The 24,166-nt window shown below is 41.2% G+C and overlaps 1 protein-coding gene across 1 annotated transcript in view; it reads left to right on the forward strand.

The window, feature by feature from the left end:
* Window positions 1-12,203: 12,203 nt before the first annotated feature.
* Window positions 12,204-24,166, forward strand: part of LOC108755456 (toll-like receptor 6) — a 52,405-nt gene continuing 40,442 nt past the window's right edge. Inside the window, exon 1 of the mRNA XM_018498467.1 lies at window positions 12,204-16,284. Coding sequence (XP_018353969.1) covers window positions 12,588-16,268 — 3,681 coding nt within the window. The 5' untranslated portion in view covers window positions 12,204-12,587 and the 3' untranslated portion in view covers window positions 16,269-16,284. The remainder of the gene's footprint in view (window positions 16,285-24,166) is intronic.

Consider the following 24,166-nt stretch of genomic DNA (forward strand, 5'->3'; position numbering starts at 1 on the left):
CGCGACTGAACGAAAGCTTGGCTTGGCGCCTCGCGTGCTGTTGTTGTGCATTCCGAGAGGTCGGTTTTCCGGGACGGGAACTATAATGAACTGTGCACGTATAATAAAAACACGTGCATCCAAAAGTCGAGCAGTGTTGAGATGCGGCAAAGTTGGCATTACGACGATATTACGACGGCATGCGTTCAGGGAAAAAGGTTGAGAGAACATCGTCGGCAGCGGTGAGTGTTCTTCGAAGAAGAGGAAGAGAGGAGATGGAGGAAAAGAAGGAGTACCAGCGACATGAGCAAAGCGAGGCCACTGAGCTCTTGACTCCCGGTGTGCCGCGACTAAACACCAGTAATTAAAACGTCGAGGTTTCGCACAGTTGTCTCATTTATTTGATATTTGTTCGGTCGGTGGCACAGCGAGAACTGAAGAGCTCGGCTGAAGAGCGAGGTAGTGAGCGGAGAATTTTCTGCGCTCTTACTCTCATCGCGGCTGCATCTCGCGAGCGTGGGCGCAATAAAGACCGCAGGAGGAATGAGGACAGAGAGAGAGAGAGAGAGAGAGAGAGAGAGAGAGAGAGACACCGGGATCATTGAAGCGAAGAAGAAACGAATGAGCGACACAGCGGAGATTCGCAGTAACGTAGTCGAGGACAAAAAGAAGTAAACTTGAAGGAAAGAAAGAGAGGGAAGAAGAATGAGATACGTCAATGTGTCGACGGCTGCGAGAAAGGGACACTCGACACATGGATAGCGCGGGAGGATGCAAGACGAAAGAGAAAGAGGAAGAAAGTTGAAAAGAGCGAGGCGGAAACAGGGTGAAACGAACAAGGACATCGAAGGGAGAGAAAACCGCGAGAGGCCGAGAGAGCTACCTACTACCGGTGGCTTCCGCAAGCCACTTCGTCCCACAGCTGTCGCCAAGGCAGTGTTACGACTGCACAGTTTGTTCATTCGGCGTGTGGCACGGTGTGGGGTGGCTCTAATGAAAGGAGTTTATTAGGACGCGCGCCAACGGACGAGAGCAGGCGGACCGACGGGGATTTGCATCCCTTATGCGTAATTTCGCTTCGATATTAGATTAGTCGCTCCCCGCGTTATCCGCGCGACACGCCGCTCATTAGTCTGCGAGACGAAAACACGCCGATGCTGCTGCTGCTGCTCCTGCTCCTGCTCCTTTTCCTCTTTTTTTCACCTTACGGCGGAACAAAGGCTCCCGATGGGCCATTGTTTCGAAATTAGCAGTCTGTATCGTAACACCGACGCCCGCGCCATCAATGTCGTCGTTACGCTCGTTGTCGTCGTTGTTGTCATTGTATTAGCATGAAAAGCAAGATCGAGCATCATCGCAAAATATCTTCGTGAAAAGCTCGCGAAATCATTTATCGCGTAATTAAAAACGATCTGTGGAGACTCGAGCGAATTAGCGTAGTGATATTTTACCAAGTTTTAGCGCGATCTCTCTATAGAGACTTTCTGACAGCGCCTGTTGTTTATGAAACTCTATATCGGGGTCAATCATCGCGTTGGATTACGACGATGGAGAACGAAAGGAGAACAAGTGTTAAATTTATTAATAAAACGAGAAGAGTAATTACCGAATTGGAGTTTGGATCGTTTTATCGAAGAAAGTTCGCTTTTAACTACGCCAACCACATTTTCAGTTTGTTCTTCAGTGTTTTCCTTTCTATCTAATTAGAATAGCATTAAACGAGGAAATTGAAATTTTCGAATAAATTAAATGAGTTTTTAACTATAAAATTAATAAAGTTACGTGTAAGTAAATATTAAAAAAAGTAATAAGAGCATTCATGTTAATTGTTACATATTTGAAAAAATTAAACGATAATAAATTATTGAAAAGTTTTTGTGCTGCTCTATTTACATAAGAATATCAATTATATATAATGTTGCAAAGGCATTTTTCATTTATTAGAGGATCCGATGATCACCGAATGAATTTGCTACACAATTATTCTCTTAATAATAATTTGCCATTTGTCCTTATATTTAACTAACGTGAAATGTTTAATACAATTCTACTAATCCTAGGATGTACACAATTCTGTGCTCGTGTCAAATTATATAAATTAATATAGACAGAAAAGCGTGTATAAAATGCAGCGTGTGAATTTTTTTTTAAATATGTATGTACGTGCGCATTTACAAGCCGTATAAATATAGTGTAACTTCTTTCCATATTTAATATTTTCGCGAGCTTTTACGCTATTTGTTTTTTTCTTAAGCACTGTTGTGTCGCCGAGGATACTTTTTTACATTTTCAAAATGTAGGAAAACCTTGCCTTCGTGCAGCTCATTTTATTCTCGCGGGACGGTTTGTTTGTCCCGCGAAGTAGTTCTTTCAAAGACAAACATTAAGCGAGCTTTTCGAAAACTTAATGAAACTTTGCTACATGCGCCGCCGGCGTTTATTTTTATTTAAACGAAGCCTCGTCAAGTTTATAAGACAGTATCGATTTATTTCTAGCGAAATTTGAAAGATTTAACAAGTCTCGAATTGTGCACTACAACGGGGCTTATCATAAAAATTATGGTTCATCTTCCTCTCTCAGTAAATATGTGACATCTTTACGTTGAATATGAAACTTGAATAATGAGAGAAAAATGCAAAGATTTTAGAATATTTATTCATGATAAGTTTCATACTATTACCTATGAATCAGATTATAGGTGTCTAGTATCGACATCTGAGTATCCAAGTGTCAATACGACGTCAGTGATGTCACTCCAATGTGCAATTCATGTAACTGAGATCATGTTCGAAGATATTACATAAATTCAACGTTGCTTCACGTTATTATAGTCACGATGGTATTGTAATATAAACCATAGAATGTGTGCAATGTAATTCAAACCCCCTTTTAATCTTCGTAAATATGTTAATCGCGAATACTGTAAAACAGATTTTTATTAAACAGCGTTTCAATATTGGAATATTATAACAAATTGATCGCAAAATTTAAATTCACAATCGGATCGAGTAATTTGAATTCAAAATTAGCTTTCTAGTATTTCCATATTTCTACCATTTGTGATGGAAATTTTTGATTCGAAACATTTGAACTTAAACTGTTTATGTAATATTTTCTAGTGAATATTTATAATATTACGAGAATATATATCTTTAATAGCATGCCTCAATATGAGAAATTGTCGCGACACGTAATAAATCATGTGGGTAATTGCCTCAATTCGGCAGCTTTCGATATTCGCCGCTCACCACGGGACGTTGATAAGAACGTTAAAAACTCGGGATGATCAATCTTCCGAAGTAAATAATAATGGAAGCTCATTGATTCACGTCCTGCCGGATAGAGGCGCAACATCGTTCAACCAGCGTTCGCATTGAAAAGCGATTTGAATATTCAAGCCGAACATGCTCGACCGATCGACATGCGAATCTCCGATAGTTAAAAGCCGGAGTCATCAGCAAAATCGGTGCTTTTTTGCCATCGAGATAATTAATAGGACTTTATTGTGTCTTCTCTTACTTCTTTTTCCCCCTTGTAATCTGCGATACGCAATACGCTCTCGATTTTACTGGGTACTTCCGAATGGGTGATAAATCGAAATATTCAGACTCTCCGACACAATATGACACGATTATACACACAAAGAGCGACAAGCTCCGCTCCGTTTTCTCGCGTTTATAGCGCTTACTGCCGTTTCTTCCACCCCGATATACGCTCCACGATGTCGCCGATCCTTATTGTCGTGCCGAGCACAATCAATTGAAAGAACTCACAACGGTGAATGTCCACCGATATCAAGTTTCCGGTTAAATGTCGTTCAGGTTCTGCCGGTGCAACTTGAAAGGGATCTCCACCGCATTGAAACCGCACCACGTACATACGGTCTGTACTTGCATTCTCGACGTTGGACTCTCTCTCTCTCTATACGTCAAATTAACGATCTAGAATGACTGCGACGAAAAAAAGTCGTCTTCCGACTTTTTTTCGGAGTTCAAGTCCGATTTGCGCGCATCGCTGCGCAATCTCTGAATTGTTGGAAGGATTGGCCGAAGAAAACGTTACCTCGAGTAAAAGATACAATGCAGAATTTTATTGAAAACTGTCTATTCAAAGTACAACAATTCTTTTAAATCCTATTATACAATATATATACACAACACATCTGAAGATATTAAATTAATGTAATCTCAAACTCTTCCTTACTATCAAAGATTAAAATAATGTAATTTCAATTCCCAATGCTATAATTAGTAGGAAAATGTATCTTATGCTTTTCGCATCTTTGATATCAAAGATATATAATAATTTTTTGATTTATACAAATTTTATGCTATCCTTATAGTACGAAATACATATATTTGTGATAAATATATGTTTTCTAAAAATCTGATGAAAATGTTTACAAAAACTTTCAATCGAATTTATGTGTTTGAGAATATCTAATTTGGAAATATGTTATTATTTTGGACAATATAAGAAGATAAAATAGACGTAATTTGATAAAGTTGTTGGGATTTCTTCTATTTAATTATAACAAAATATATATAATATGTGTCTCTGCAGTTTGTTTGTGCGTCGGAAAAGAAAACTCGAACGAGCTGTATCATTCGAAGGAATCGATTTAAATCAGATAAATGTACGATCGAGTAAAGTAGACAGTTGGAATTCGGTGTAGGGATGCGCGGTTCTAACAAAAAGAGCGTCATTCTCAGAATTGATCCGAATTACAATGATTGAATTGCAGTAAAAAAATTGTTACGCGTGGCTCAACCTCTTAAAAATTTATTCTTTTCTTGTAAGACAATTTAACAAGGCGGCCCTTCTTATTTGCTGCGAGATAAAAGCGATCCGATCACTAATGTTGTACATATGTCCACATATAACGATTGAAAATTCTATCTCGATAACGCAAATCTCTTCAGTTATACATTTCTACGCATTTTTTTTTCTCACGCTTTAGTATTAAACGGAATTGTAAATTATTAACAGCAATAATGAGAAGCTTTGTCCCAACAACGCGAAATACAAGAAATATTCTTTTACATGGTGCTCCAATTGGATAAAAATAAACACTTATTGCGTTTGCCGAGCTTTTAATGAAGTACATAAAAATTTTTACAACACTAATGGGATTTATGGGGACGAAACTTAAATAGCTATTTGCCACTGCGCGACCCTCGACGGCGAGAAGTTGAGCAGAAACTAGAGCGGATATGAGCTCGTAGTCGGCACGCGGGCAAATTGTGCTGCAACAACAATGCAATTTTCGTGGATTCGTTTAAGGTGGGATCAAAGTTCTGTGCACCGTTCCGGCAAACCCGGAACGATCGCGCAGATCGGTGTCTACGCCGCTGAGTGGCATTGCGGTTCTGGACCGAGTTCGACGTTGATGGTCAATCTCCTTAAGAAGAACTCCCGGGCTTCTTCGGAAGGGAAGTGCCTGTCTCATTTGCGGCATCCGGCAGTTCGTTTCTCTCCTCTCATTCCTCGCGGATAATATCAGTCGAAATACGGTCGTTTGAAAGTGTTGGCCGCGGCAGTTCCTTTTATCCTAAGAAACTTTTCGCCGGTGTACTTTCCGCTTGTGCACGCGCGCGAAATTGCACGTTTAAAGTTGCTCGCTCTTTCCTTTCCTTTCCTTTCCTTTCCTTCTTTCTCTTGCAAATTTAAAAGGAATGATATTGATGGAATTACGTCGCGCGCGCGTGTCCATATTTGCTATCCCTTCTCGTGCGATTCTTTTCTATAAAGAACGGCGATGTTTCTCCGCCCGCGGGGCACCGCACCCGCCGATTTGCATATTGAAACAGCAAATACTCGAATACGCTTTAATAACGCGCGTCGCGACGGCTCGACTTATTCAGAAGTAAAAGTCGCGGCGCAGTAGTACGGTCGCGGAGAGCCGTTCTGTAAATTCCGATACTTTATTGTACCGAGCAGAGCTTTCAATTCTCCTTTACTGCTCTCTCTCCCTTTCCGGTAGAGTCTACGGCGCGTCACGAACTTTCGATAAATTGTAAATACCACCATCGGGCGTTCTCCGTTATTGAAAGACAGTCGCGAACTGATTGCCGATTGCTTTCGTATCGGCGATTTCCTGTGGTGTTTGCTTAGAGATTTTTATTACCACCTCTCGAAAATCTTCGGCTCTCGCGCTACAATTTCGTGACATGTCAAATTAATAACGGATATCATGATAAAATGAGTTATCAAAAAGAATCGTAAATCTCTTCGCTAACCGTTAATCGAAAGATTGTAAATTATTATATTTAGATACGTACAAAGAAATTATTGCCGTAGAACAATAGAGATACGTAAGATGTTTCAAGAATTACGTTTGTACTTCGTGGAAGAGAAACTCTTTCACTAATTTCGAGTGAATTAGGACGTTTTTTTCTTATCTTCCATTACTCAATATTAAACACCTTCGTGTAAGTTAAATTAAATTAAGTCTTAAATTAAGGGCTTGAAATTAACTGCAGAAGATTGAAATTTTATTATTTGTATTTAATCCTGAGTTTATCTCAAAAAGATTGTAGCTGAAAAGCTCTTTGTTTGTTATTGTGTTTTCCGTAATATTTTATTTGGTTTGAAGAGAGCTGGATTTTAAATTAAAAAATGGTTTTAACATATAATTTACGTTATATAAAAGGCATAAAAGGAAGTATAACTTTTTTCGCGACTGTTTGAGATCATTTTATTTCTACATTTTTTCATGTATTTTTCTTCATGGAGACTAAAAATTAATAACGCTACGCTCTCAAAGAAAAATTGAATACATTGAAATAAAGAATAAAATCCGTATTCAAACTGTTAGAAAATCGCTGTCAGTTATGTTTCAATCATTTAAGAATTTATTTAAAGTTGGATAGTTTTTCTTGGAATCAGTTTTGAAATTATTGAAGCAACAAACAGCACAAACTGACAGCGATTTCGTGAAACGACAAAATGTGAATAAGAATTTTGTTCTTCGTTTCAATGTACCAATTTTTCTTTCAATCTAGCGTCATTATTATGATAATTTTCGGTTTCCACAAAGAAAAATGTATAAGAACATGTAGTGAAACAAGACAATCTCCCGACGGTTGCGAAAAAAGTGAAAGTTGTATCCTCCTTTTATGTAAGATAAATTACATACACGCTGCAGGATTCAATGGCACGCAGTACCAAGAAATATGTAAATAAATTTTTAACGCCGTCGTGTCATCGAGACACTGTAAACGTATGAAACATTAAACGCAACGTGTCATCGTACTAACAACGGATTCGCTCTATGTATTTTCCGTTCGCGTTGGCAGTGATAGACTTGTTTGGCAAACGGACGCGAATCTATTTTGCACGAGACTTCGACATGCCGTGGCCACACACGGCGCGCCTGATGTGTAACACACGGCAAAAAATCCGATATAAATCGAATCACCGTAAAGCATACTATTGTTTGACATAGTATATGTTGCGCACGGTGCCAATATATCGAACAATACTCTGTAAAATCTGACGGCGACTGTACAGTTAAAAATGATTCGCGAAACCATTCGCTGGCTATTTTTACGCTCTCATCAGCTGCGCGTGCGGTCTCTCGGGAATCGGGGAATGAAATTTGTTCGATAAAAAAAAAGAATAAGATGGTAAAAAATATATGTAGCCTGACGAGAGTTGTACGGTTCATTCATATAATATACAGAGAGAATGCTCGAGACAACGCTAGTGAAGCTTTCGAATTATGAGAGGACGAGAGGGGAGAGAGAGAGAGAGAGAGAGAGAGAGAGAGAGTCAGTCACAAGGTTCTTTTAAAATCGCCGTTGTTCACTCTAGCGTGCTCCGCACAAAGAAGCCGCGTTTCGCCTACGGATCGCCAGGAATTAGAAGAATTTGATAGAACGAGATAGTTCGAAAATGAAAAGCGAGACCCACGTTGGCACTCATTGTGCGCGTGAAGTCAGGCGTCCCGTTAATTAGACATAATAGAACATTCGCAGGGAGATTTCACGCGCATATTTATACGGATGGCTTTGCCTGAGGTATTTCAGAAGTCGCGATACTGCTGCGCGGAAGAGACTGGCCAGTTCCCTTTGACCCTACAGTCGTTTTAATCCCTCCCCCCCCCCGGGCAATTAATCCCTCTTGCTCGATTAAACTCTTATTCTAGGTTTAATTAAAACTTCTTTTACCCCGCCATTTCCAGGCGCTATTCCGGACGATAAGATTGCGCATCGGTGACGCGCGACTCACCTCTTACATGGAAACTAAATCTGCCACTAATTGATTTCCGAATCGGATAGGAAAGTTCTTAATGCGAAGCAGCAAGGTATAGAATCATTTTTTCATTGCTTTCAAAGATGTCCCGCTGAGAAACTTATATTGTGTTATTATAAAGCAAATTAGAAACTTTTTAACTGACATTCAGTGTGACAGAATAAACAGTGAGTTGTACGTGTCTCTCACCTTCGAATTCGCTGTTATTGCTACGGTTATTGAAGATAACATCGATTGATGTTTAAGTCTTTTCAACTTTAATTTTGATAGATGTTATAATTTTACTGTATTCTTTGAGAGGAAATGGAACTATTTAATCTCGATTTGTTCAGTAACTGGATATTTCGCGGTTGTGCCAAGTTTCATTTCGAAGGTACGGCATATAGCACAATCGACAAGCGTTTTTAATACTGCGAGTCTGTTCTAACATTAGTTGATAACGAAGCAGACGTGTGCTGAGAAATAACAGGTTCGTTTCTAGAAGGCACCCGAGTAAGACTGCGTATATCTTTGCCCGGGGGAAAACTCGTTGGATATCTACGGCGCCTATTATTGGAGCTATAACGATCCACGATCGCTGTTATAACGATTTTAATTAAATGTGACTTCCAGAGAAGAATCCTCGCGTAATGGAGCGACAAATTAATTGCAGTTCGAGGAATCTTTTCCGACGCGACATTAGGAATTAAGTGTCTACATACGCGAAATAAGTCGTAACGATAAATGTAATCGCTTTGTCATTACTTATAGTATTACGAACGTTTGTTTTAGCTGAACGAATTAAGGTATATCTAACTGTGCTAAAAAATAGCTCTAAATATTTTAGCTCTAATTTGGGATTGTTCTTGCGTTTGCGATAATTAATAAATTATATATGTATGAATAGTGTGTTTTTTTTTATTTGCTTATAATTTGAAATTATAGATAAATGCGCGTGACATTCATGATATTGACATTCTCTTTGTATTATTATTCTCATTAGCAATTAAATTTGTAGAGATAACTCGTTTTAATGGGGGGGGGGGGAGAAAAAAATTAATTTAAAAATGAAGAAAATTGCATTTTCCAAATGTTTTTCAAATTCTCAAACTCCATTTTTTCTACAGATGGATCGCAACTTGTCTTTTTTAACGTAAAGAATCGGAGTATAAAATATCATTAGATGGATTAAATATCCCTGCTTTGAGTCACGTCCTGCTCATTATAAAAGACGAAGGAAGGATTGCACGGACAATCTTCCTTCTACGAATTTACTACACGGCTAATAAGTCACAATTTTCCGGAAGGAACCCTCTTCGAAAGATACAGTACATCTCTTTTATCACCTATGCATCAATTAAGCGAGTGATCCGTCTTTCGTATCGTGCTACAAACATCCGATATGGAACGAGAGGGAACGTGAAGGGGAAGAGAAGGAGGATGGGGTCCAACGCTTATTTCCCGTCGAAGTTCCCGATTAAGTGACACTTAATATGAATTAATGCCCGCTTCCTCGAGGGCGAGAGCAGAGGCAGGCAGGCAGGCAGGCAGGCAGGCAGGAGGCCGAAGCGGGGCGAAGCGAAGCGAGGTGTGCGCGAATATATTCTGTGAAGTCGAAACCACAGCGCGACCGTAGCCACCAAGTTACAAACTATTTCGAGTTCCCATCGATCAAGTCGAAAGTCGCTTGTCGGCCGAACGAGCATGAATCAGCGAGGCTTATTGAGCATCGGACGTATCTGGAGCTCTCTCGATCTGCCGCGATCTGCAGATCGAGAGTACGACGGCAGAGAAATCGGGCGAACGTTGTTTGTTAGTTTCCGAAGCGGGGGCGAGGATACGGAATGGAAGGGAATGAGAAACAAGATCAAAAGAGGGAAAGGGACAGGAAGAGAGAGAGAGAGAGAGAGAGAGAGAGTAATGCTGGTTCGATGGCCACTTAAAAATTGATCCGAACCTTTTTACGATTGGTGGTCGATGCCAGGGTGGATGCTTCAAATATCGTAGGTCTGAAAAGAAACACGTCGCGCGACTCCGCATGGTGCGAGGAGAAGGAAGGACCGGTTCGCGGTTCTTCGTGCGAGTCTTCGGATGCAATCGAATCGTAAAGTCGGGCACATGCCGATTACCCGTTCTTTTCTCTGTCTCTTTTGATCGTTTGCCAACGTCCCTATGTGTATCTTTCGATGCTGTAGCCGGGATGAGTATGCGCTGCGTATGCGTGAAGACGAGCGCGCGCGCGACGTGCTCGCGTTCTCCGCCCTTTCTGGGATGGAATCGTTCTATGAACAGACGAAGGGTCTCCTTCTCGAATCGAGATCTTGAACGAGATGGAGACGACTGGTAAAGGCGGCGCAACACACCCGGCTGTCGTCCCTCTGCCGTCGTCCACAACGATTCATATAACGCTTGAGCTAGTTTCAAACGTGCATTCAGTCCACGTCTTTTGTCTCTGCTGTCGCTTTGCATTTTGCCTGGTTATTCGAGGAAAGCCGAATAAGTACAGAAATTGATTTCAGCTTTCAACCAAACGGTATTGCGTCGCATAGAGCAATCCAGTTGCATCTTTGGAATGTATTAAAAAAGGTCGTCTTACGCGCAACACAACCGTTTAATTATTTAATTACTAGAGTAAAATTACACGAGTAAAATTCAGATTTACACAGAAACACATTACTCGAGTATTCACACACGTGAAATTGAAACACAATACGCGAGAATAGGACCATCTCCTTACTTTCTCGCGTATTTACTTGCATCGTCGACAGCGCATTCATCGATATTTTCCTTTTTTCGATGCCGGCACGGCACGGATATCGATATTTTTTGCCAGCTCTAATAACGAGTAAAGTGTCGATGCTTTTTTTCTGATATCGTGTCCCCCGGTCTCGCCCTGTGCAGGGACCAACTGGGAGAACGGCGAGAAGATACAGACAGGTTGCGTGCAATGTCCGCTCGTTCTTCTCTCTTCTCTACACGCTCGTTGCCGCACGTCTCTGTAATAGTCCGCTGTATGTCGATCGCGTGTAATGGTAACAGCAGCGCACGGGCGTGTGCGTGCGCGTGTGCATGTGTATACGCGCAAGAAAGACGCCGCTTCGCGTACGAAACGCAGCCAGCGCAGGACGTCCTCGTCCTACCCCGAGGTCCTGCGGTAGGCGCGTGCTCACTCCACTTGGTGCCGCCGCAGCCGCCGCCGCCGCCGCTATGTGTGAGTGCTGCCGCCACCGGTTCGGTGGGGATAGAAACGATTGGTGGACGCTGCGTCGAGTTAGATGCCGAGGAGATCTCGCTCGTCAGTCGTGCGGTGGCCGTCGTACCGAGCGTTACGGTCTTTGCTGTTGTAGGGAGGGACGGACGCTCTCTGCTCCGATCTCTGTTTCTCTATATTTGTCCATCGCCGTTATCGCGGGTAGTCTAGGTCGTGAAATCATTCTTTTCTCTTTGACTCTCTCAACGACTCTCTCTCTCTCTCTCTCTCTCTCTCTCTCTCTCTCTCTCATCTTCTGGAGTTTGGCTGATCTATCAATGGACCCTGATCGAGGAATCGGAGCGTATTTGCTTCGACATCGACATCGAGGAAATAGTGTGATGTGCGGGATCTTGTAATGGCACATCTCGGGACGCGATTCGAGGAGTTGGCACGAGACGTCAATGTCGTGCGGATAACAGAGCACGTCCCCCTGATCGGAATGCGGGATATCGTAGCGAGACGCGACATTAGTTTGTCAGCGAACCACCGTAAGTGGATAACATTCTGATACAGGGTTGATGCTTGTTAAACGACTTTGACGTGACGTAACTCGGGAAACACTGTCGATCGGTCTCCAAAGAACTAAATCCGAGACGAATCCGGAATTTAGAGAACACCGTGAACAATAGAGTAGTTTATTTTTGCCTGTAAAGAAACATCCGTATCCGTATCCGTATCCGTATCCGCAAAACACTCGTGCCGCGCCGGGGACGAATCTCCTATGCTCTGAATCAAGTGAAATAGTGTAAACAATCTTGGATATAGAAAAAAATATTAAAAAATTACGTGATATAATAATTACGATTTTGAGAATTATATTTCGATGACAACCGATGAATTCTTGATCAATTCTGATTTATTATTATTTATTATGATTTATTATTGTGGACACACTCGATGTCAGTCCGTAAATGCTCACAGTTAATCGAATCGGAGTGAATCGTATATACTACGGCGAAGCGAACAGTTTCAGTAACACATCTCTCTCGGCCAGGCTAGAATAGAGGCCCAGCCCACAGAGTGTGGGCAATAACCGGTAACGTGTGACGCGGTCGCGCGGCGTGTGATGATTAGGAAGCAGAAAACCGGTACCAAGCGCAGGCAACGAGTTCACTAAAGATGCGTGGGCTCGTCGGTCGGCACGAAGGTCCCGGGAGAAGATCGTTGTCGCTGTCGTTGGCTTATTACTGCCTGCTCCTGCCAGTATACCACGTGCTCGCCGTGACCAGTGAGCTACCGCCAAAGCTCGATTTGCCGGACTATTGTTCGTGGGATTTGCATCAGGATGGCGCGCTTACTTGCGTGCATCGTTACACGGGGAACGACTCGCTCAGGACGAACTTTTCTCAGGCTACGAGCGAGTACGTGACCTCCATGAACATTGTGTGCGAGGACTCCGATGAGGAAGATGACAATGGCCTGCTCAGCGTGGACAGTTTCCTTCACTTATGGCGGCTGCGGTCGTTGAAGCTGACCGGATGCAAGTTGATGCATTGGCCGGCCAAGCTGCTCAGCGGTCTCCGCGATCTCCGTAATCTGACCGTTAGAACGCTGAATGGGCACAAAACGAAGTACAGTCTGGAACTGGAAAGCGGCGCTTTCGACAATACGCCGCAGATTGAAAAACTTGACTTGTCATGGAATAATATCTGGCAAATACCGGATCGCCTGTTTTGCCCCTTGTCGAATTTAGTAACTTTAAACATCTCGTGGAATTCGTTGAAGGACATTACGGAACTTGGATTTCAAGATGTCACTGAAGAAAAAATATCTGAGAAGCAGCATCCGAGACGGATTCAATTGGAATCCACGCCGGCTCCTCTTCCATGTTCCCTGGATGTGCAATCGTTAGACATGTCGAATAATCAAATTTCCGTATTGCCTATCAGTGGATTCTCGTCGTTGAAACGTCTCAAAGTATTAAATTTGTCCAGCAATGCTATCTCCATGGTAGCAGACGGAGCTCTGCACGGACTTCGATCCCTTGAGAATCTCGACCTATCTGGAAACAAAATCGTCGCTTTGCCGACGGCGATGTTCCGGGATGCGAGCAAGTCACTGAAGGAGTTGAGATTGCAAAACAACTCTATCAGTGCGCTGTTGTCTGGTTTGGTGGCCAACATGAATCAACTAGTCACCCTCGACTTGTCAAGGAACGTTCTGACTAGTTCGTGGTTAGATTCGGGAACATTCTCCGGATTGATACGCCTCGTACTCCTGAATCTGTCTTATAATCGAATTAGCAAGCTAAATACGACAATCTTCAAAGATCTCTATACCTTGCAAATTTTAAATCTCCAATTTAACGAGATAGATTCGATATCAGCGGACACTTTCGCGCCGATGAGCAACTTACACACCCTAGAATTAGCTCACAATCGGCTGACTTATCTTGACGCTTACTCCCTCAACGGATTATTCGCGCTCTCGCTGCTGGCCTTGGACTCCAACTTGCTCGAGGGAATTCATCCGGACGCTTTTCGGAACTGCTCGAGCATGCAAGATTTAAACCTGTCCGGCAACAATCTCGACAGCATACCAGTGGCGCTAAAAGACATGAGGATATTGCGGACCCTCGATCTGGGCGAGAACCAGATTAGAAGCCTGAATAAGCCTGGTTTCCGAGGAATGTCAAGTCTTTATGGGCTAAGGATGATCGGTAACGAGATCACTAACGTCACGCAGGAGGATCTCGTGGAATTGCCGGCGTTGCAAATCTTAAATCTGGCCAGGAACAGAATCGAATTCGTGGAGAATGGTGCATTCGCTGCCAATCCAGCACTTCAAGCGATCCGATTGGACTCAAATGTATTGCAGGACATGTCCGGCATCTTTATAAACGCCCCCGGTGTTTTGTATCTAAACATGTCTGACAATATGATTACGCAATTCGATTATAGCTTCTTGCCTGAAAAATTACAATGGATGGATCTACATAAAAATTTTATCGAAGATCTCGGCGTAGCGCCGCGGAGTATGAATCTGCAGACGCTCGATGTGTCGTTTAACCGGCTAACGAGGATAGACTCTCGCTCGATACCAGATTCCATCGAGCTGCTGTTCGTCAACAATAACCTGATAGCCTCCGTGGAGCCGCAAACATTCTTCGCAAAGACGAATCTCACTCGAGTGGATCTCTACGCGAATCTGATTATCAAGATGAACCTCTCAGCGTTCCAGCTTACTCCGGTGCCGTCTAACAGACAACTTCCGGCATTCTACATCGGCGGAAATCCCTTTATATGCGACTGCACCACGGAGTGGTTGCAGAGGATCAATTCGCTTACGCTGAGACAGCATCCGAGGGTGATGGATCTCGAGTCCGTTTACTGTAGATTACCTTACGATCGTCACAAGTCGTTTATACCGCTGTTGGAGGCAAAATCTTCGCAATTCTTGTGCACATACAAGGCGCACTGCTTCGCTCTCTGCCATTGCTGCGACTTCGATGCTTGCGATTGCGAGATGACGTGTCCGACGAACTGCACGTGTTATCACGATCAGTCCTGGTCGGCAAATGTCGTCGACTGTTCCAGCTCAGGCTACAAAACCCTGCCGGGTCGGCTGCCGATGGACGCGACGGAGGTTTATCTCGATGGGAACAATTTCGGGGAACTGAATTCCCACTCGTTCATCGGCCGGAAAAACTTGCAGATCCTTTACGCGAACGACAGCAACATCATCGCGATCCGCAATCACACCTTCAGTGGTTTGAAGCGGCTGCTTGTGCTACATCTGGAGAACAACAAGATAAGTTTTCTCAATGGCGTCGAATTGATGCCCTTGGAAAATCTCAAGGAACTTTATCTGCAGAACAATCTGTTAACGTACATCGATAACGGTACGTTTTTGCCACTGCGTCAGCTAGAGGTCTTGCGTTTGGAGAACAATCGACTCGGCACTTTCGCACTCTGGCAATTGGGCCAAAATCCGTATCTAGTCGACATCGGTTTGTCTAGTAATCCGTGGAACTGTGAATGCTCGTATCTGGATCGCGTACGGGAGTGGATGTCCCGCAATCAGGCGAAGATCAACGACTGGCAAAGCGTCACCTGCTCCCTAGGCGTACCCATAACTCTTCCGTCGAACGGATCGGTCATAAATTGCGCGGCATTAACGGGCACGACTTCCGTCGTCGAGACGCATCCACTGGAGGCTTATCTACCGGTACTGCTAGCCACAGTCGTGCTGATTTTCGCAGCAGTGGCGTTGGTGTGCGGCGCGATCAGGCATCGTCGTACTCTGAGAACCTGGGCCGCGAGCAGATGCGGTCTACGGGCGTGCTACAAAACCGCAGCCTTCGAGGATCAGGAGAAACCGTTCGACGCCTACATCTCCTATTCTGCGGTCGACGAGGCCTTCGTCTCTACGATTCTCGTGCCGGGTCTTGAAACTTCATATAGGCTGTGCTTACACTATCGAGATCTTGGTGCCGGCAGCAACGTCGCCGACGCCGTAGCCGAGGCGGCCGATTCTTCGAGGCGCACCATTCTCGTATTGTCGAAGAACTTTCTGCACGGCGAGTGGTCCAGGTTTGAATTCAAGGCGGCCCTGAGGGACGCTCTCAAGGGAAAGGGCCGCTCGGTAATTTTGCTTCTGGTGGGCGGTGTGTGCCCACGGGATCTCGACGCCGATCTCAAAAAGAGAATCTCGTCGCACACTGTGCTGGTATGGGGTGACAAGTTGTTCTGGCAAAAGCTGAGGTTCGCCATGCCGGACGTGTCTCCGGTTCCCGTTTTAGAGAGACCCTTGCCGTTGCCGCCACCGCCGCCACCGCCGGTGCATCATCAATGGACGTAGAACTGCCGTTATTTAGGTGAGAGAGAAAATGGCATGTTCTTTCATTTTTATAATAGTATATATATAATACACGCTGATATTTTTCGTGTAACAGCGTCTGCTTTATACATTTGTGTCCCGCGTTTGTATAGGTTGATAGGCTACATATAAAACAAGATTTTATCAACATTTAATAAAGAACAGGCTTGATGTTATATAAATCTAGAAATAGTTAAAATTATATCTTCCAATTTTGATCTTCCACATCGTACACATATTATATCTGATGAATTTGCATATTTGCATATGAATATCTATTGCACATCTTGTCCAACAGATTTCGAAATATCCGATAGTGTTATTATTGTTTATTACTGCACGGAAAAACTTTTTTACACAAAAATTATGATATTTTATAGTATAGAAATAGAATTAAACGGTATTTATTTAAATGGATTAATCTGGGGAAAAGATAAATAATATGAGACATAATGCTCGAAATGCATCATACGATATTTTTGTTTTTTTCTCTTGAATGTTTTTAAATAAACAATAATTTATTTGTAACTATATTATACACATAGCTGTGATTGGATATAGGATATTTGTAATTACATTTGAATTTACATTTTTTGTGTCTTTTAATCACTGTAATTCTAGAACACAGTAAATAATATATCTGTTATTAGATACCCATATGAATCGTACAATTTCTAATATAGTACGACAGCAAATATTATCTTCTTTAGCAATAATCTTTCTCGAAAGATCGCGTACGTAGCGCGCTTTTGTATCCTAAAACGAGAGTAACGTTGCTTCCGGTTGTTGAATACTTACGGATGGAAAGTTGGCTAAGTACGAAGTCGTTCGTCGTTAATCCAATAGAATTCATAATCGATGTTCGCGTGCCCATAAAAGCGCCGAGTAGCGCGCGTGGTACGTACATAATGGTAACAGTTCAAATTATATATAATTCCTAAACGACAGGCTAACGAGGCGGTAGTCGTGCCATTGAACGCGCTTCTACACGACCTGTAGCCTATTTAACGGCGACACATTTTGCGCTATTGTGATCGGGGGCATGAATGAGGTCATCTTTCGATGGTCGGTTTTGCACGAACATATGGGTCGACGGGAAATATACGAAAAGTCGCATTAAATCCGTCGTTACATGTCCGCCAGCGACCAGCGAACTAGGAAAGTCCATCAATCGTTCGGACCATTTGTGCTCTCATAACTATTCTCACTCAATTAGCGATTAAGTCTGCTTTGTCCGAATTCGATCCCCTGTCAGAAGCATAAAAGACCGTAAACGGCGTAAACCCGACAATCGTTTTTCTTAAATGTCGATTTTCGCAATCAATCTGACGAAAGTCCCGCGTGTTATACGATTGACGCAATTATCGTAATGACTTTATTTGCATTTTCACACGTTACTAATATAAATAGATTAGTAGCAGTTGCAATCACGTAATATATAATGAATTTATTTGGTCGCAATGTATTCTTGACGATCTTATTTTACACCGAGCAGTGTTTTTAAATTATGTGAAACTAATATAATAATGAAAGTACAAGAAAGAATAATGTAAAAACACTTTGTCTTCGTATTGCCAGAATTTGTTTTTAGATTAGAATATAAAAACTCTTCTTAATCTAGTGTGGCTACGTTGTTCTCAAATACTCTAACTCAGAATTCATCATATTCGTAATATATTATTCGTTACAATTTACAATTGCAAAAATGGAAATGTAACAAATATGTACAATAATCATTACGTTTGTATTTGCTGTGTATATAACAAGTATATCTCTATTTATCATTTTGTTCTATGAATTTACTATAATAATTAACTGGAATAATAGCAAATAGTAAATACGTATTTACTAGAATTAAATCTGGATTTTAATCTATTTACTAGAGCTATGAAGTTAAATATTACATTATGAAATTTTCATTATTATATCTAATTAAATATCCTTTTTTCTTACAAACAACAACTTCCCTTCAATGACATTTTTATAACAAACATTCGGCCCTTATTGAGAAATAATAACAAAAATCTTTTTCGCTTTATTTAATTAAATATAATAATTCAATTGAATTATATTTTATTCTCTTTGTTTTCATGCATTCTCTGAAAGGAAATTTTAACCACAATCATTTAGTGGTCATAATACAACATAATTGTCTAAAATAACTCATTATTGCACATTTAACAGCAATTTTATTTCGCATTCTATTCTCCCATCGGGAAATGACGAGTAATTTCGTGATCCGCCTGCTCGTCCGCCCGACTCGTGCCTTTGTAATCACCAGCCGAATAGAATTATCTCTGTCACGCAGATCGGCAACGTGGAAAAGGGAGGCCGAATGCGACGGACGTTACATTAAAGCCAGCGCGACGCGCGGGAAAATTAGGAAAGTCAATTGATCGTCCGATTTCCCGCAATCCCGCAACAATGCCTTTCTCCCCTGACCACCAGACTGCCAGACAGGCTCTCGATTTTCTTTGTATCAGGTGACCGGCCATTCGCCGCGTTAACTTTCCGCGACACACTTCAGTTTCAGCTGTTACCCGAGCTGTTACTCCGGCGCGAAATGGTGGTTATGGCTCGAAAGGGCGAGTTGAAAATACGAGAGGGACTGGGAGAAGTCCGGAAGGTCCCTTTTTACCCCATAAACTTGCAGGTTGGCGCCTGCGTGGTCGACGCTTCCATTAAAAGCTAAGCCGTCGATAAGCTGCATCGATACTCACTCTCTCTCTCTCTCTCTCTCTCTCTCTCTCTATTTTTCCTTTTTTGCTCCCCCAACGGGATTAGGTAAAGTTATTTAGCCGGGACGCAGAAATGCTTATTGTCACGTTAGCTCGCCAACTAAATTTTCATAGTAGTGTACCGCAGCTGTTCGCTTCCTGCCGGGTGGACCGCAAATGGATGCGATTTGCGAAATCTTGAGACGGTTACCGCGGAGAGAACGCTAGTCGCTTTCGCCGGCTTCACGAGAAGAGAAACGATCTCGGCGTTTTTTATCGTAATTTATCGCGCTTCATACGCCTACCGTTAAAGGCGGGATTTCGTTGTCAGTTTCGGTTTCGAGTATGATGTACGATGTCGCTGCTGGAAACAACTTTTTATCGATTGAGTTATCATACGGTAGTCCGTAACGAGCATTTAAGCGCCCGTCGCGCGGCAATTCGACATCGTACCACCATCGTCGTCGAATTCGGCCCCTTTTCTCGACTTCGGGTGGTAACTTACGACCATGTAGAATAGGACTCGTTAAGGGTAGTTTCTCGCGTATTTTCAGTGATGGGTGTTTGCCGAACGTTCGCGACCCTTTCCCCTTCCCGTACGATCCTTCGGAGAAACCATTTAACTGCTCGTCCGACGATAACGTCATCGTGAAGGCAGGGCCACGGAGCTTTTCAATCTTCGTAGATAAAAAAGCGCCGGGCGGTCGCAAAGTAAAACGCCTTAATAGAACTCCCGTCGACGGGAAGAACGTACTCGAGATGTCTACGAAAGGGCAGGTAGAATCTTCGATCGTAGGTATACCTGCCTGTACCGTTCGTTCTGTACTTGACAAGGGCACACCCGAGTCCAGAAGACAAATGGGTTCCCTGTCGACCTTGCATACTCTCTTAGAGAAAAGGAATAAGAAATTGAAAAGTGATTTGTATACTAATTCGTTTCTCGCACGCTCATAGATGGGTTCAAGCACATTTCGGTCTTCTAGGCGCGAGATGGCCATTCATTACGCTCTTCGTACGTGTCATACATGTCCTTAGTCATATTAGGAAAACAAGTGCAGCTGAAATGTAACTTCTAGGCGCGTGTCTCTCAAGAATAGATCGTTAAAAATTGACGATGGAACAACTTTTGAAAATGCCCTGAATAATTTTAGATTAGATAAGACAAGAAGACGGCTTGTTTTTCTTTTAAGACATTATTCGATCTTTTGTAATATTCAGTGAATAATAAAAATAGAAAACAACACTTGTGTCGATTGTATCTTTCGAAAAGAAATGCAGCCATGAATTTATCGTGAGTAGATATGATACTATTCTTCGATTTTGTACAGCATACATTAAAAGCTATCCTATTTCCTAGAACCGAAAAAGCTACATAATGTCACGGTTAATACCTCCGCGCAAATTTTGCACTGATTTTTGCAGCAGCACGATCTCCAACGCTTCGTTACATGCCTTATATCCGAAATAGCGCTCGTATATGTAATCTAATGGATTACGTGTCTAAAAGTCACGCATCGTGAAAGGAAATAAGAGTGACGCGGGTCTGCTCGAGTAGTTGAGCGCGAGTTTTTTTCGTACGTGCGATGCAGATAAATAAGCGTGAGCTAGAACAAACCGGTAATCGATGCTCAGGAATTCTTGCGAGAAAATCTCTTGTATCGCGAGAGATGAGACCTAACGACGGGTGACCAAGCATCTAGGGATTCCAAGTTTCTTAATTATTAGTTTCATAATTATGCCTGAGTTAATTGTAATATTGCGAACTCTTGGTGTGTGTATATAAATGTATATATTTTTTTTTCTTCGTCTGGATCGATTACTTATTCGTGCGCGTCTAAAAGTATCGCGCCTTCAAATTAATTATAGTAGATGTTACGTCTTTAGTAAATATATACCTCCGCTCATTATAATTTTCTACACGTTGTACAAACTGCGCGATAAACTTTATGGCTGCACGTATTACGAAGAAGATTATATCTGAGCGTCAATTATGAACGCGTTGAGAAAGAGTTGCATCGTTAATCAAAATGCGAAGATCACAGCATCTTAGAAGAAATTGGTAGAAAATTGATTAACAGAACGAGAATGCGCGTGCATCTAAAATTTAAGAAACGTCTGCCTAGCTGTTCCCCATTTAATCAAATCTTAATGAATAAAATATATAATAATGTGCTATTTATGCGCTCTCAAAATTCGCAAAAAAAGATTTTGTGGGAAGGGGGGAGGCTGAGTTAGGCTGTCGGTCAGTTGCCCCTCGCAAAATTATTTTTTTTTTAGCTAAACGAAATAAACGTAAAAATTTTTTTTTGCGGATCTATCTCGAGTTATTCTATATGAATATTACTCGATTTTGAGCTTATCTTAGACTTATTAACGTTATGTGTCATAGCCATTTATCTCGTTATTTTCATATATTATTGTTAACTAGATTTATTAATAACAAGATAAATGGATTATCCGTGAAAATCTATTATAATAATTGCTATTTATTGTCCATTAGCCTTTAAATTAGTAAATTGCTTAAATGAGCAAGCTTTATCAAGAAATGAAAAATAGAATTTCTAGTAATTGTGTCAAATACAGCATCTGAATATTTCATATTTTATTTTTTCACTCGCCCAAATGCTTGATAACAGCAGCAGATTATTTTATGTTAACATGATATAAAACGTAGAATAATTTATTATTAAAAATTTTGAATTAATGCCTTTAGTTGAAACTGTATATTTACTTGTTCTTTTATCTACGCATCAAAAAATCTTCAGCGTTTAGCGCTTTTCTACTAGCAATTTGATTTTCAAAATTTTATAAGTTGATAAAAAAATTAAGATTTAATTTAATTTAAAGAGAATAGCTGTACTAACGAATAGCTATACTAATTTAATTTAAAAGACATTTATTGATTTGAATGATATTTATTTGATTATCTTTTAGTAACTAAATTAAAAGATAGAAATTCAAAAAAATAATAAATGTCAATTGATAATATAAAATCGAAAGGTTTCCCGCTTCGAGATAAAATCCTTTTCGTCGCAGACTATGTTCGGTCATGCGTACGTGTGTACTCGCGAAAGAATCGATTTTCACAGACATAGAAAGTTGTCTACGCGTATAGTCACGTCTCAGAGTATGAGTCAATGATCCGGAAGACTTGTCCCTGGTGATTCCGAAAGAGCGACTGACGAGGGACGACGAGGGACGACGAGGGTTTTCGGTTTATGTAGCGACTATGGTATTACGTTTCCGAGATTGGCATATCGCTCGCCAATACTGTGGATGCATTGTCCGTCGTTGTCATCCTCGTTGTCGTCGCCGTCATCGTCGTAGCCGGCAAAATGTACGGAAGCGTCTCCGAGCCCTCTTGCCCTTTCATTGTCGGTTCGACGCGCGGTGTTTTACGGCGAGCTTCTCCGTTCTTCCGCCAATGCATTCCGAATTGTACACCCTGCTGTCGGGATACCCTCGGGAGGTCCTATTCTCTCTTCGGCTGTTCGCCATTGTACCCGCCTTTAGTGCGGGCTGCCGTCGGAAGTCGGTGGAAATGTAACTCGTGGTGCTCGCGCACGAAACGAGTCAAATAAGCCGGCGACGAATGCATCTTTTTCACAATAATCCCGGAGAAACTCTCGAGAGCGTCTCCGCCGTTGACATTTTTCGAACGATGCAACCGCTCGTAAAAGTACAGTACGCATTCGGAAGATCGGTTCCGGCTTTTACATTCGGTGACAGAAACGTGTGTCATTGACATGCAACGTTACCGAATGAACCGCGTCACTGTGGAATGGATAAGTAATGATCAGTTTCGTCGATGGACGAGATAGTCGAATCTTTGATTGGCGCGCGAGATAGAGTATTTCAGTCTGTAATATTCTGAATCTCCGAATAATTAACGTGCCATATCGCCACTGTTAAATTCATAACGTTAATTATACTTAATTTGAATTATTTTTAATCATTTCTGTAGGTTGCCACTGCTCCTGCTCAATATATCGTATTAATTTAATTGAAACAATCGAATTTAAATAAAAATTAATAAAATAGTTTATGTAAAAAATGTATTAAATGTGATTTAAATTTAGTTTATTATTTACTAAGTGCATACATTAATATGGATGCTATTTACTTTGAAACTAACCACAGATCTTACATTTGGACACATGGGAGTTGTAATAAAAGTAGTAAAATGTTATTTAATTTAAGATCCTTAGATATCTAACAGTGTGTCGTCTTTGGTATTTTATCTTGTTGCATAATTTAAAAACTACTGATCTAGATGGTTTATTATTTTAAGAAAAGAACGATTTTAATTCAGTCGAGGAATCTATTAAAGATAAAATCGGAGATCTCGAAATAGAAGTAGAATTAGAAACAGAAATATTGTAGAAATAGAAATTTATTCTCTTCAGTATTTACGTAGCCAAGAAAGGAATTTGGTTTATAAATATTGTTCTTATCTTATTTATCCATTCATATCTTATTATCTTTGTTGTTTTACTTTTTTTATTTTAATACTTATTGCTTTATTTTCTGTCTATCCACTCTTTCTATCTTTATTATTGCTCTTCTATCTTATCGATATTTTTAGTATATCATCACTGTTGATACATGTCCGTTATGTTACTTTTAATTTAATTTACTTTATTGCAAGGCTCTATAAATAGACTACTAATGTTAATAGAGTAAAATGTGGTGCAATAGCAGCTTGCAAATGATTAGGCATCAGCAAAACTGCTGTTACAAAGCCTGCCAGAAAATAAAGCAATAAGTATTAAAATAAAAAAAGTAAAACAACAAAGGTATGAATGGATAAATAAGATAAGAACAATATTTATAAACCAAATTCCCCTTTCTTGGCTACGTAAATACTGAAGAGAATAAATTTCTATTTCCATCTCTGTTTCTAATTCTATTTCTATTTCGAGATCTACGATTTTATCTTTAATAGATTTCTCGACTGAATTAAAAACCAAGACATAGATAAAAATGCAATAAGTGGTGAAGCAATATAGGTATATTCATATTTTAAAAATGTTATCACAATCATCTATCCAATACGCACAGCTCTTTCTATATAGATATACACTATCGCTTTTTTCTTAATTATCCTATCTCAATTATCTTACTATCATATTTCCCTCCTGCCCCCTTTCTCTCTCTCTCTCC

Source organism: Trachymyrmex septentrionalis, unplaced genomic scaffold, assembly GCF_001594115.1.
Source record: "Trachymyrmex septentrionalis isolate Tsep2-gDNA-1 unplaced genomic scaffold, Tsep1.0 scaffold87, whole genome shotgun sequence".
Lineage (NCBI taxonomy): Eukaryota > Metazoa > Arthropoda > Insecta > Hymenoptera > Formicidae > Trachymyrmex > Trachymyrmex septentrionalis.